The sequence below is a fragment of the Acomys minous genome (assembly GCF_964271855.1).
Source record: "Acomys minous genome assembly, chromosome: 6".
NCBI lineage: Eukaryota > Metazoa > Chordata > Mammalia > Rodentia > Muridae > Acomys > Acomys minous.
Genome location: NC_140487.1, coordinates 88,113,006 through 88,128,293, shown reverse-complemented (window position 1 = coordinate 88,128,293; position 15,288 = coordinate 88,113,006). Strand labels below are relative to the sequence as shown.

Below are 15,288 nucleotides of genomic sequence, written 5' to 3'. Positions count from 1 at the left end.
TGTCTTGAAACGCTCACACACCCCACACAGAGTCCATTTTGTTCTAGTAACTACTCCTGAGTGTGAGTCCTGCCCTGGAGTGTGGTTGATAGACCCAGTGTCACTTCATGGCAGAAAACTGACCTTCCCTCCCCCAGCAGGTATCAGTTGTAAGTAGCTTCTTGGTTAGGGCTAGGACTTGGCACCCACTTCCCCTTCTCCATGCTAGGATTTTGTCTGTTTTGAACTTGTGCATGTTGTCACAGTCTCTGAGTTCATAGGTCTGCCGGCCCTGTTGTGGGGAGTCATTCTCCACCTCTGGCTCACATTCATTCCACCTGTTGTTCTACATAGATCCCTCCGCCCCCTGGGGAGGGCGATGAAGACATCCCATTTAGGGCTGAGTGCTCCAAAGTCTCTCACTTTCTGTACATTGTTCATCGTGAGTCCCCATGTTAATCACCATCTATTGGTGAGGATGAATGATGCACTGATATGGGTCCTCACTTTTGGCCTTCTTCAGTCTCTAGGGGTCCTTTATGGGCTGTGTGTCCATGTGTGTGTGCATATGGGTGCACACATGTAAGTACATGTATGGAAGCCAGAGGTAAACCTTGAGTGCCATTCCTCAGGTGAGGGCCACCCACTGTGTTTTTGAAACAGAATCTCACTATGTAGCTCTAGCTGTCCTGGAACCCACTATGTAGATCAGTCTGGACTTGAACTCACAGAGCTCTACTTGTCTGTTTCCAGAGTGCTGGAATTAAAGGCATGCATTATGTTTTTGTTTTATTTTGTTTTTTGGGTTTTTTGTTTTTAAGATTTATTTATATATTTTAGATATATGGATGCCTTGGGTCCTATAATAGACACTTGTGAGCTGCCATGTAAGTGATGGGACTTGAACTCAGTACCTCTGGGAAAGCACCCAGTATCCTTAACTGCAGAGCCATCTCTCCAACACCCACCTTGTTTTTTGAGGTAGTGTTTCTCATTGGTCTGGATCTCACCAAGTAGGTTAGACTGGCTGGCTGGCAAGCTTCAGAGATCTGCCTTTCTCGAATGTGTGCTACCACACTTGCCTTTTTCTCACAGCTTCTGGGAATTGAACTCAGGTCCTCATACTTGGCAAGCACTGTACTGACTGAGACATCTTTCTAACACATTTTTCTGAATTTCTTTCTTTTCTTGTCTTGCTCATCTGTTCTTATACTTTGTTTTGCCCATTATAAATCTTTGACCTGTTAACTTCACAAGTGCTATTTACTATTTCTTCCTGTTTCTAGGGTTATGGACTAGAGTTGGGTATTTATGTTGCCTTGTCTCAGGTCAGTTAGGCTATGACATAACTCTAGCTGACTGTGTTCTAGTAAAAGAATTTCTCCAGGGAGCAGAGCATGTTAAGAACTGACTTATTTTGGGCCTGGAGAGATAGCTTAATGGTTAAGAGCACTGACTGCTCTTCTAGAAGTCCTGAGTTCAATTCCCAGCAACCACGTGGTAGCTCGCAACCATCTATAATGAGATCTGATGCCCTCTCCTCGCCTGCAGGTGTACATGCAGGCAGAGCATTGTATACATAATAATAAATATTTAAATCTTTAAAAAAAAAAGAATTGGCTTATTTTAAAACTGTTATTTTATCCCTTTTTCTGCCAGAAGCACTATGGGATTCCTCTATGATACACATTGTCACTATTACAGTTTGAGCTCCTGGAGGTAAAACTCCTGAGAGTGTGGGGCTGTCCTTTGACCTGGAATTTTTGACTCTTCAGAGATATTCACATTAATCCACTAGCAATTCATCACTTACAGCCTAGATTTTCCTACACCAGCACCTACCCCTTGCAGAGGTTTCTGTTTATGAGTTCCTGCAATTTGTGATTTTCTGTATTCACCTGACTTTCTCCAAATTTTGCTTGTGATCTCACTTTTTCGATTCTAAGAAAAATTGTTGAATCTTCAGTTTCCTTAGCATTTTGTTGTTGTTGTTGTTGTTGTTGTTGTTGTTGTTGTTGTTTAGGACTGCTATAGGTCCAGTTTCTTATGTGCTGGGAACTGGAACTCTACATACACGCTCTTTTTGCTTAAAAAAAAAAAAAAAACAGTCTTTCTAGGCCTCGCTGGCCTAGCCTTTGCTGCACAAACCAGGCTGTCCTAGAACTTGCCCTAGTTCTTACTCACCTGCCTCCTGAGTGTGGACGTAGAGTTGAGGGCAATCATGCCAGGCCATATTTTCCCCTGTATTGTGCTCATTCTTTGATCTTCTGTATAGGCAATTTATAATCTCTCACTCTGTCAACTAGAATGTTCCCACATGTAAGGCACACTTCTCTTCCCAGTGGGTCTCTCGTTCACTTTCTTCTTACTGTCACAGAACATCAGAATCAGTGACTGATCTTATTTTTTTGTTTGTTTGGTTTTTGTTTTGTTTTGTTTTGTTTTGTTTTTCAAGACAGGGTTTCGCTTGTAGACCAGCCTGGCCTCGGACTCACAGTGATCTGCCTGCCTCTGTCTCCCTCAGTGCTGGGATTAAAGGTGTGTGTCATCACTCCTGGCTTGATCTTAACTGTTTTTTGTTTTTTTGTTTTTTGAGACAGGGTTTCCCTGTGTAGCCTTGGCTATCTTAGACTCGCTTTGTAGACCAGGCTGACCTCCAACTCACAGCGGTTGCCTCCCGAGTGCTGGGATTTAAAGGCGTGCACCACCATTGCCAGCCTTTGATCTAAAGTGCACTATTAAAGTTGAAACCATCGTTTTGATGTTCCATTTTTATTATGCTATTAAAATATATTTGCTAAGACTTTTGGAATTTAAGGCAACCCACAGGAACTTATGGGAAAAGGGTGGAAATTTTGATAAGGATGCTGCTATCTCATAGACTTCAGAGGTTCCAGTTCTAGCTCTGTCTTCCAGGTTGGGGTACAGAGTCAATATATACTTACTTCTTCTTTCTTATAAGAAGACTTAGTTATTCTGACTTACACTATAATTAAGTCATGTTAGATCAGGGGCTTACACAATGCTAACATTATATGGATGGACTTTACTTGAGCATGACATTTATCTTAGAATAAAAACGTATTGACTGGAGTAGTTACCTAGCATGTGCAAGACCCTAGGTTTGATCTCCTGGGTGATGGAGGTGGGAGATGGCGTGGGGAGAATATACGTATGGGGCAGAGATAGGCAATTTAGATAAGATGCTCTCTAAAAATTCTAGGTATGGAATTGAGCTAATGTGCTGATAATTATGGAACAGAGTCAGTAAAGAAGATAAGAAGAAACAGCCAGTCAGCAGATTGTGGACATATAACTTCATAATGCATGAGCCAAGTGCTTGCGAAAATCTCATGATGTGTGTGTGTGTGTGTGTGTGTGTGTGTGTGTGTGTGTGTGTGTGTGTGTATTGAGGAGGACAATGGTTTATGGAGCCCAATGGAAATGCTAATTTTTTGAAAGCACTCTCACAGACACAACAAAAAACAATCTTTAATTAGATGCCTAGGAATCCATTAGCTCAAATGGCCATGTAAAATTAACCATCCCAGGGATAAGTCTCAGTGATTTCAGACTCAGTGTTATGTATATGTAAATTTATTTACATTGTCTAGGGTTGTATTACTCTAGACATGAGAATTAAACATATTTTTTCTCTTACTACTGATCTCAAATCAGTGGCTGTGCTAGGGATTTTGCTGGCTGTATTTATTTGATATACTTGTCATAAACCACATTTTCCAATATTTGTTAGGCTGCTCTGTCTTTTGCTTAGTATGTACTAGTTGCAAGCAGTCACAGCTCTTGACTGAGAATCTGGTGGTTGTGAATGGTGTCAGATTGATAGCTAGAAACTGAAACCCTGTGAGACTGTGGGGCAGCGACAATGGCAGCCTCCCAGATTCTACTCAAAATACTATTGTACTTTGATCTTGATCTACAGGAATAAAGCTCTTCTCAGAGATTAGCTCATTTCCCCCCTGGTACTGTGATTGAGAGTGTTGATATCCAAAAGTGTGTCATTTTAGGATCAAATTTAGCCTTTTCTGAAAGTTGAACAATAAAGTTACCTTTTTGTTCTTTCTGTTTCTTTGTTCTGGCTTGAATTTAAGACTAAGGATCCTAATGGATTATTAATTGTATGAACAACCAATACTTGGGTTGGTTTCATGGTTCAGATTACACTCCATCTTCCTGTCCAAAATATTTCACTTAAGGCCCTTTTACTAAATATTAATTTGCTGAATAATAACTATCATCTATAGAGCATTATGTATAAAGCCTCTCCAAGGCACTTCATGTTAAATTCCTTTCACTGAGTAAAATTCTTCATTGTTAAAAATATACAACTACAAAGCTGGGCAGTGGTGGCACAAGCCTTTAATCCCAGTACTCAGGAGGCGGATTTCTTAGTTCAGGCTGTTCTACAGAGCAAGTTCCAGGACAGCCAGGGCTATACAGAGAAACCCTTTCTCAAAAAAAGAGGGAGGACATCCTATTGGGACTCTAGGTGAGAGAAGCATGGGAGAATGGGGAAACAGAAGGATCCAGAGGGTCCTAGAAACCTACAAGAAGAGCATTATGATGGGCAGATCTGGGCCCAGGGGTCCTGCTCTAACTATGGCACCAGCCAAGGACAATACATGCAGTAAACTTCGAACCCCTACCCAGATCTACCCAATGGACAGGACATTCTCCACAGCTGAGCGGAGAGTGGGGACTGACTTTCACACGAACTCTGGTGCCCCATATTTGACCACGTCCCCTGGATGGGGAGGCCTGGTGGCACTCAGAGGAAGGATAGCAGGCTACCAAGAAGAGACTTGATACCCTATGAGCATACACAGGGGGAGGAGGTCCCCCTTAGGCACAGTCATAGGGGAGGGGAGTAAGGGGAAAATGGGAGGGAGGGAGGAATGGGAAGATACAAGAGATGGGATAACAATTGAGATGTAATATGAATAAATTAATAAACTATATAAAAAAAGAACATACTTTTCTGATGCATTTCCATTATTTAAGTGATAAGTGACTGAGTTCAAGACTACCCTGGACCAGATGGTGAATTTGAGGCCAGCCTGAGCAATGTAGTAAGACCCAGTTTTTAAAAAAAAGATATATATAAATAAGGAATTGCTCGTATGATATGGTACATGCCTTTAATATCAGTACTTAGGAGGCAAAGGCAGGCGGATCTCTTGAGTTTGAGACCAGTCTGATCTACAGAGTGAGTTTCAGGACAGCCAAGGATACTCAGAGGAACCCTGTCTTGGGGAAAAAAAATCCAAACTAATTATATTCCTCTATGAAATATACATGTAAATTTAGTGAGCTCCTACTTTGCATAAAATGGGCATTTTTACTAGAAGGCTGGTAAAGAATCCTGACATAAATCCTTACTTTTACAATAAGAAGACTACCTCACCCCAAGTCTTCAGGAAACCACAGCCGTTTCTTTGAAAATGAAGCCAGGATCTCAAGACTTGCAGACCTCAAACAACAGGGATAATGCAGCACAGGGAAGGCAGGGGATAAAAGGATTAGTAAATAATCAGGCTAACAGACTGATATTTATTGTTCATCTGATGTGTGTGAGGCGGTATAGTCAAGCCTTAATTATGAATCCTAATATAAAATGATTTATAATTTAGCCAGTGGTAAACAATGTTAAGTAGAAAAATTAAATAATAGCAAACAATTTTAATAATATGAGAAATGATAAACCACCAGGTACTACCTCTTTTCAGTGTGCTGAGGAGATGGCTCTGTGGGTGAAGTTTCTGCACAGTTGCTGTGCAGAAACTGGTGTCTGAATTCAAATACCCAGAACCCACATAAGGCCAGGTGTGGTAGTAAACATATAATCCCAGGGCTCTGACTGTTGGAGGGAAGCAGGGACAAGAAAATCCTGGGGCAGCTAGCTTTGTCTGTACAGCAGAAAAACAACAGAGACCCTGCCTCAGACATGGTGGAAGTCAAAGACTAGTGCCCAAAGTTGTGTCTGCCTCAATGTGCGTACCATGACATTTGCACACCTACACACACACACACACACACACACACACACACACACACACAGAGGCTGGAGAAATGATTGAGGAAGATACCCTGTGTTGGCCTCTGGCCTCCACTTGCAACTGCTATGTATGCATGCACACTCACATGAGGCTTTATACACATACACACACACATACACACAGACACATACCAAAACCCTTCCTGTCTTGGGAGCATCTTCCTACTTTTCATTAGTAACACTAAATTTGATCTACTTAAAAAAGGGATAATCAGTAAGCCTGTGTGGTTCATACCTGTAGTCTCAGCCCTCAGGAGTATGGACTAGCCTGGGCTCCAGTGTGGATTTTGACACTCTCTGAAAAGTCCAAAAATCAAATGATAAATCAGAAAGGAATAACCAGTAGCATTTAAAAAAAAAAACAACTCCTGCTATGGTGTTACTTGGCACTCTGTTAAATTGTTGATATTATATATATATATATATATATATATATATATATATATATATATATATATATATATGTTTTTAGGTCAACAGTAAGGGAAGTTTAAAAATATATTTAAAATGAGAGGTTTAAAAAGATTTGTCAGTCATTCTTAAAACTAAAACTAATGTCCCTTACCAATACTTGAACTTTTTTTTTGTCATTTTCTACTTAACAAAAGCTATGAGCACTCCCTTTATAGAGAAACATAACCTTATCTTAATAAAAATGATTCCTTCCCAACACCTGGACTTTTATCTTTTGAAGTCTAAGCTATTAAATAATTCTGCCTTCTATGTTGGTTATAGTTCTACACTTGTCCCTCAGTACCCTGGAAGAGTGGCCCCAGGGCCATTGCAGGCTTCAGAATCCATGGGGGTATTTATATATAACTTGTTCGTGCTATCTTGTATTCTGTAAGTCATTGTTAGACTACTGAAAAAAAGTGCTAGAGAAATAGCTATTAATCTATTTTCCTTAGGGGAAAATGACTAGAAAAATGTTTGTGCATGTTTGGTACATATGCGGTATTTTTCTGAATACTGTCCATTCATCATTAGTTTAATCTGCAGATACAGAACTTACAGATATAGGGGCTGACTGTTTTGATAATTGTTAGCTTATAGGTTTCTGGACTTTAAGATCTTAATATTGTCTATCATTGTCCAAATGGATTTGGTAGTGATTTCTTCCTTGTATACCTAAGATCTATAAATTGTATTTTAATAATTCAAAGTATAATTCAATTTTTTTTTAACCTTTTAGGTTTAAACAAGTCTCTTCAGCAGTGTTTCCTCACTGATGGAGAATTACTTCCAAGCAGAAGCTTATAACCTGGACAAGGTATTAGATGAATTTGAACAAAATGAAGGTGAGGATTTACATTGGGGAATCTGTTTGTATTTATGATATAGAGACTGTGAGAATAAGAGTATGCAGTTCCTTTTTTGAAGATTTATTTACTATTTGATGTATGTAAGTGTTTTATCAGCACATACACCAGCATGCCAGAAGAAGGCACTAGATCCCATTATAGATGGTTGTGAGCCACCATGTGGTTGTTGGGAGTTGAACTCAGGACCTCTGGAAGAGCAGTCAGTGCCCAAGTATGCAGTTCTTTAAAAAAACAAAAACAAAAAATCACTGGGTGTGCTAGTGCATGCCTTTAATCCCAGCACTCAGGAGGCAGAGTCAGGTGGATCACTGTGAGGACAGTCAAGGCTACACAGAGAAACCCTGTCTGGGGTGGGGTGGGGGAGAAAGAAAGATGGCTTAGCAATTAAGAGCACTTGTTGTGAGATTTTTGGTTTCTTTAAAAAACACAAAATCTGGGTGTGGTGGCACACACCTTTAATCCCAGTACTTGGAGGCAAAGGCGGGTGGATCTCTGACTTTGAGGCCAGCCTGGTCTGGAGAATGAGTTCCAGGATAGCTAGTGCTACACACACAAAAATGTTGTGGGAATATATTCTTATTTTAACCCCAAGTGTGGGGATATGGGACTGCTTTACAGCAGGTGACTGTGACTTGCCTTGTGCTCTAGCGGAGGTGTGTTTCTGCCAGCTGCAGATAGTTTCCGTTATGTGTGACACTTGGAATCCTAGGAACTTTTCAGAGAATTTATAAATGCTAGAGCCCCATGAGTGGGTTGCTAGTTTGTGGTTAATTGGTTGTTGGTTGCTGTTGGTTGTGGTTTGTTAAGTAGTCATGCACAAAGAAGAAACAAGAAGAAGAAGAGGAGGAGGAAAAAATTAGAAATTAAACTGAGAAGATCAAACTTGCCCCAAGGATGCCCCTAATCAGCAGGAAGTAGTCTAAGGATAACGATATTGCTGCCCCTTTTCTTAATATTCTTTTTTTGTTCCTTTCCTATCTAATATTAGGGGATTGAAAGGGAAGAATAAAAGGGGTGGAGAAGGGTGAAAGGAAAAAGAACCCAGGTTCAATTCCCAACACCTACGTGGTGGCTCATAGCTGTCTGGAACCTGATGCTCTTTTCTGGCCTCTGCAGGCACCAGGCGTGCAAGTGGTACACAGAAATGCATACAGGCAAAACACTCATACACATAAAATAGAATGAAATAAATCTCAAAAAATTAAATAAAACAGGTTTTGTGATGGAATGACAATAATATAGAGTATATTTAAAGGGAGAAATAACACTTCTTAGCAGTATGTGCCAGGTACATGTTTTAAACTTAATATTTAAGACAGTTCCATGAAGGTAATTTCTCATTTCCTGTTACTTTATTTCCTTATGTAAAGGTAAAATGTATGGCAAGTGGCCAGGCCTGTAATCTTAGTACTTGGGAGCCAGAGGCAGGCAGATCATCACAAATTTAAGGTTAGCCTGATTCATATAGTGAGGAGTTCAAGGTCAGCTAGGGCTACATAGATAACATCTGTATTATCCTCTCTTCACCCCACTCCCCCCAAAAAACCAGGAATGATGCCTATAATTCCAGCATTTGATTGGTGGGATTAGAAATTTAGCTCAGTTATAAAAGTCCATAGCATTCACTAAACCCTTAGTACACATCCAGCATAAACTGAGTGTGTTGATAAATACCTACAATGCTAGGAAGATAAGGCGGGAAGCAGGAAGCTGGAGGATCAGAAGGCCAAGGTCACCTTTGCCTAGATCCTGAGTATGAGTCTAACTTGAGCACTATAGAAGACGCTGTTTATAAAAGAAGAGGAAGAGGAAGGAGGAAGAGGAGGAGGGGGAGATGGCTTAGTGAAGAAAGGGCTAGCTGCCTAAGCATGAAGACCTGAGTTTGGATCGCCAGCACTTACATAAAGACTTGAGGCACAAGCTGCGTGTGGCGGCACACAGCTGCAACCCCAGTGCTGTGGGGAGTGGAGACAAACAGATCCCAAAGGGTTGCTGATAAGCCAGTCTGGCTGAAAAGAGCAAAGTCTGAGAGCAGTGAGAAATCTGTGTCCAAAATTAAGGTGTAGAGACCAGAGGTCTGGCTTGTGGAGGCCAGAGGTAAAACCCAGCCCATCCCATTTCAAGACAGTGAGTTCAAACCAACTGGGAAACACAGCGAGACCCTGTCCCATAATAGAACAAAAACAAAAAACCACCTCAGGCTCCTAAGGTTGACTACAGATTAGCAAATGGAGGTATCCATGTAACCCACATCCCAATCATGATGTAGATTAGAGAGCATTTAGTCTCCACAGAAAATTTCTCACTCAATTAGTAATCTTCACTACTGTTCTGTTATCTGTGCCTTTTTTTTTTCTTTTTTTTTTTTTTTTGGCTTTTTGAGACAGGGTTTCTCTGTGTAGACTTGGCTGTCCTGGACTTGCTTTGTAGACCAGATTGGCTTTGAACTCACAGAGATCTGGCCTATACCGAGTGTTGTGATTACAGGCATCTGGCTCTTCTGCCTTGTCTTATAAACAGACAATTCAAAGGTGTTTCCCCATTCCTGGGTCTGCAGTTCAGTTTAATTGTATTATTATTTATTTCAGTCTAATAACAAAATTGAGTTGACATAAAATTCTTTTGTTGTTGTTTTATTGTTTTTTTTTAAAGATTTATTTATTGTATACACAGTGTTTTTTGTTTTTGTCTGCATGTATGCCTGTGCACCAGAAGAGGGCACCAGATCCCGTTATAGATAGTTGTAAGCCACCATGTGGTTGCTGGGAATTGAACTCAGGACCTCTGGAAGAGCAGCCAGTGCTCTTACCCTCTGAGCCATCTCTCCAGCCCCAGTTTGATTGTTTTTTAAGGCAGGATTTTTCTGTGTATCCCTGGAACTCATAGAGATCCACTGCCTCTGCCTCCCAAGTGCTGGGACTAAAGGTGTGTGCCACCACAGCCCGAATTTTCTTTTGTTGTTTGAAATGTTTTGAAACATTATCCTTTGTGTTTTTTTTTTTTTATGTCTAGCTAAAGATTAGATGCTTTAATACATATTCTGTGGACATTTTACCCCAGAGCATAGTGGAAATATATGTTAGGTAGGCCTAAGTAGCTTCTTACTGCTGCCGGCAAACTTACTGTAACTACTTTTATTTTTTTCAGATGAAACAATTTCTCCTACTTTATTGGATACAAAATGGAATAAGATTTTAGATCCTCCTTCTCACCCATTGTCTTTTAACCCTGCATTGGCCAGTGTGAACGAACCGACAGCTTCTAATGAGACAGCGCCACAGCTGAAAGTCTTCTCCTTGGCTGGCTCAGCTCCCTGCAGGAGGGAAGGAGAAGATCCCTGTGCTAACGGACAGGACTGTGGGCTAAATCCAGAGGCTGACACGATGTGGATTGATGAAAATGCTGTGACAGAAGACCAGCTAATTAAGAGAAACTATAATCAGGATGATGAGTTTAGTGCCGTTGAAGTGGGAGAGGAGAGATGTGGAAGCCTCCCGTGTCTGCCGGATGAGAAGAATGTTCTAGTTGTAGCTGTCATGCATAACTGTGATAAGAGGACATTGCAAAGCGATTTGCACGATTGTAATAACCATAACAGCCAGCCCCTCATGGATTCTTTTGGCTGTTCCCTGGACAATGAAACTAGACAAACTGATCGATTTAGTTTTAGTATGAATGGGTCCACTGAAAAAGGCGTAAACTCAGAGAAGCAAATGGATGCTTTGAATAAACCAAAACCAGAGGGGGATTCTCTCAGTCATCTCTGTGCTGCTTTGTCTAACAGTGAAACCAGCGTTTCTTTGCCTTCACAGTTAAAGGATGATGAAAATATAGGCAGAGACTCTTCCACATCTGCAGTTACGAGCTTAACAACTAATTCATCCCAGGGAACAGATGGAGGGTCTGCCATTAAAAAGCAAGAGAATTACCTGCCAGATGAGGACCTTGCTGGCAAAAATAGCTCTTCTAGGACTGATCTGTGGAGCTCAAACTCGTTTTCCCACTCAGGTGAGGAGATCATGACAGAGAAAGAGCCAGCCCAGGAGAGGCCAGCTGGAGAATCCTTCTCTTCTGGGGTCTCTTTGTATCTCAAGACGGACACACCTGCTTCATCTGGAAGGGACACCTGTGAACAGTCTTCAGCCTGCCTTGTATCCAGTGAGGCCAGAGCCGACGAAGATGAAGGTAATGGACGTGAAAGAAAAATTGGCACTACAGAACTTCTTAATGTGACAGAACATTTCTCTGACTCTCAGGTGACTAATTGGGAATTAACGAAGCTAAGCGAGATGAATGACAGGCAAGTAAATGAAGAGAATCAAACGGTTTTACCGATTAGCCAACCTGAGGACACCAATAGTGGAGGAGAGTGTGTTGGAATGGCAGAGTCGGATCTAGATTCCAAAGGAACTTGCATGCATGAGAGTGAAGGATGTGACTTCCCCACTGTTGATGATGCACCAGCAGCAAATTCTCTATCTAATGGCTGTGATTCCCATGGAATGCAGAGCCCAGTTGTTTCTTTTGTCCCAAAGACTTTACCCTCCAAAGAAGATTCAGTAACAGAAGAAAAGGAAATAGAAGAGAGCAAGTCAGAGTGCTATTCAAATATTTATGAGCAGAGAGGAAACGAGAACGCGGAAGGGAGTGGACTGCTTTTAAACAGCACTGGGAATGTAGTGAAGAAAAATTATTTACATAATTTCTGTAGTCAAATCCCATCAGTACTTGGGCAATCTTCCCCCAAGATAGCAAACCTGCAATCTATTAGTGTTCCCTTTGGTGGTGCAAGACCCAAGCAACCTTCCAATCTTAAACTTCAGATTCCAAAGCCATTATCAGACCATTTACAAAATGACCTTCCTGCAAACAATGGAAATAATGCTAAAAACAAAAATGATATTCTTGGGAAAGCAAAACTAGGGGAAAACTCAGCAGCCAGTGCATGCAGTGCATCTTTGGGAAACATCCCCGTGACTGATACAAATGGGGAACATTTAGAAGGCTATGAGGCCGAGATCTCCGGTAGACCATGCCTTGCGTTAGCTCCAGATAGTCCAGATAACGACCTCAGAGCTGGTCAGTTTGGAATTTCTGCACGAAAGCCATTTACCACCCTGGGTGAGGTGGCACCAGTGTGGGTACCAGATTCCCAGGCTCCAAACTGCATGAAGTGTGAAGCTCGGTTTACGTTCACCAAAAGGAGGCATCACTGTAGAGCATGTGGGAAGGTAAGTTGCATTTATCAGCTCAGGGACTTGGCTTGTTCTGTCATGCTGAACTAGACAGTAAAGCAGGGTTAGGTGAATGAACCTCTGGTTGAGATGCTATCATATATATATATATATATATATATATATATATATATATCCTTTGAAAGCCCAGGTCTAGGGAGTTTCTATATAAAACATGAGCTTGCTGTGTCGTCATCATTACCGTCGTCATCGTCGTTGTTGCCTCAGTTTTTTTGTGAAGAAAAGAGAATTGAGAATTAAGGAAGTGTTTACTTTGTGGTTTTTACAATGGTAGATACTTGGTTCATGGGATGGTTTGAAATAAGGAAGTTGTTCTTTCAGCTTAGGACATATTTGTGATTCACTTATTTTTTCTTTGTTGTTATTTTGAGACAAGGTTTCTCTGTGTACCCTTGGCTGTCCTGGACTCGCTTTGTAGACCAGGCTGGCCTCGAACTCAGTGATCCTCCTGCCTCTGCCTCCTGAGTGCTGGGATTAAAGGCGTGCGCCACCACGCCCGGCTTGGTTTTATATTTTTGAAAAAGAGTGTGGCTATGTAGCCTGGCTGGTCTAGAACTCCCTTTCTAGAGACCAATTTATCCTCAAACTTTCATCAGTTCTCCTACTTCTGCTTCTGAATGCAAAGAATTAAAGGCCTTACAATCACTATGGTTAATGGTTGTTTTTATTCTATAATACTTAAAAAAGTTAAGATACATTGAAAATTTATCCTGTACTGTTTTTTTAAAAAAATTTTTTTGAGGGGGTGGCTTTTGGTTTTTTTCGAAGGTTTCTCTGTGTAGCCCTGTCAATCCTGAACTTGCTTTGTAGACCAAGCTGGCCTTGAACTCACAGAGCTACTCCTGCCTCTGCCTCCCAAGTGCTTGAATTAAAGATCTGTGCCACCATACCTGGGACTAGATATGGTTATTTTTAATGACTGTTCTGCCTGCATGTATGTGTCCCTTGTGCCTGCCGCCCACAGAAGTCAGGAGACAGCATTTGATCCTCTGGAGCTAGAGCTATAGATGATTGTGAGCCACCATGTGTGTTCTGGGAATTAACCCCATGCCCTCTGCGGGATCAGTGAGTTCTCTTAACTGCTTAGCCATCGCTCAAGCCCAATTCCGTACTTGTTTCTACATAGTTTTTTATGTACCAAATGTTCCAAGGGTTCTTATAAATACACACATGTATTTTCTCTTATATGACTTTAATGCAGGTATTCAAAGGCCATATATATCTCCTTTGATATATATATATCCTTATTCTTATTAAGGATATAAGAATACGTAATATTCTATAACTCTCTCTATTCTGTTAGCTAATAACACAATTTGGGCTTTTTGTTTTTTAATTATTTATTTTTATTTATGTGTATGTTTGTGTGTATACCACATGTGTGCAGATGCCTATGGAGGCTCGGAGAGGATATTAGATTTCCTAGAGCTGGAGTTACAAGTGTTTGTGAGCTGCCTGATGTGGGTGCTGGGAACTGAACTTGGATCCTCTGGAAGAGCAGCAAGCACTTAGGGGTGACCACTAGCCTCCATAATTTTTTCTTCTTTTTTTTAACCTTTATTTAGTCATATGTGGTGGATGGACAGTTTACTCTTCAGATTCCCCAGACTTACAAGTATCATCAGTCTTCAGAACATAATTTGTTTTTAAATAAGAGTTGTAAATACAAAGAAAAGAGGATTTTATGTATTTTGAAAGAATGTAAAAATTGATGTGAGATTTAGATTCACATTTTAGCTTTGCTTCTATTAATTATGTAATTTTACTAACCCTTAGTTTTGTAATCTGTAACAAAGGCTAGATTAAATACAAAACCAGTGGGCTGTTGTGAAGATCATGAACCTCACTAGTTTTTCTCTACCTCCATTCTCATCTGATTTATCTCTTCATGTGCTTTTCACATCAAGGAAAACTGAGCCTTGGTGATTTAGACAGATACAACATTCATTTCACACGAGATGCTCTAAGACACAGTTTTATTTGCTGCGAAGTTAGGAATATGGAAGACCTCTTGATCCTCTTCTCATGCTCTTGCGTTAGCACTTGAACTCCATCAAGTCCAACTGTGCAGCTTCCTCAGGGAAAAGAATCTAGCTGAGAGTCAAACAAGACTTGTTCTTGCTAGTTTCATATTCAGGGGAAAGAATCCCAGCATGTTCCATCAGTTCATTGGCCAGTTCTAGGCCACGGGTGTAGGCCGTCAGTTACTGGATTAAGCCATGATTAGCTTAATCATTATTTGTTTTATAGGTCTTTATCACAGTGTAACAAAAAATAGAATTTTGTTAACAGATAAAAGAGCCGAGTAGATCCTGGGTGGGTAGCTAGGAAAAATTGTTTGGGCATGGAGAGATGATTCAGTGAGTAAAGCACTTGCTGTGCAAGCCACCAGGGCCTGAGTTTGACCTCCAGCACCCGTGAGGAAAAGAACAAAGCCTGACACAGCAGAGCATATCTGTAATCTCAGTGTCGGGAAGGCAGAAATAGAAGACTCTCTGAGCCTTGCTGCCACCCCATCCAGCTTTGTCAGTGAGCTCCAGGCTCAGTGAGAAGGCCCTGTCTCAAAAAAAAAAAACAAGGGGAATGATTGAGGAGGAGTCTGTCATCATCCCTTGTCTCTGTACACCCTCAGCACACATACGCACCTGCATGCACA

At 41.0% G+C, this 15,288-nt stretch overlaps 1 protein-coding gene across 4 annotated transcripts in view; it reads left to right on the top strand.

The window, feature by feature from the left end:
• The window catches only part of ZFYVE9 (zinc finger FYVE-type containing 9), a 119,398-nt gene that overhangs the window by 34,075 nt on the left and 70,035 nt on the right, over positions 1-15,288 (top strand). For all 4 annotated transcript variants that reach the window (XM_084784537.1, XM_084784538.1, XM_084784535.1 and 1 more), the window contains 2 exons: positions 7,248-7,353; positions 10,525-12,608. In XM_084784537.1, the coding sequence (XP_084640663.1) occupies positions 7,284-7,353; positions 10,525-12,608 (2,154 nt within the window). In that variant the 5' untranslated portion in view covers positions 7,248-7,283. The remainder of the gene's footprint in view (positions 1-7,247; positions 7,354-10,524; positions 12,609-15,288) is intronic.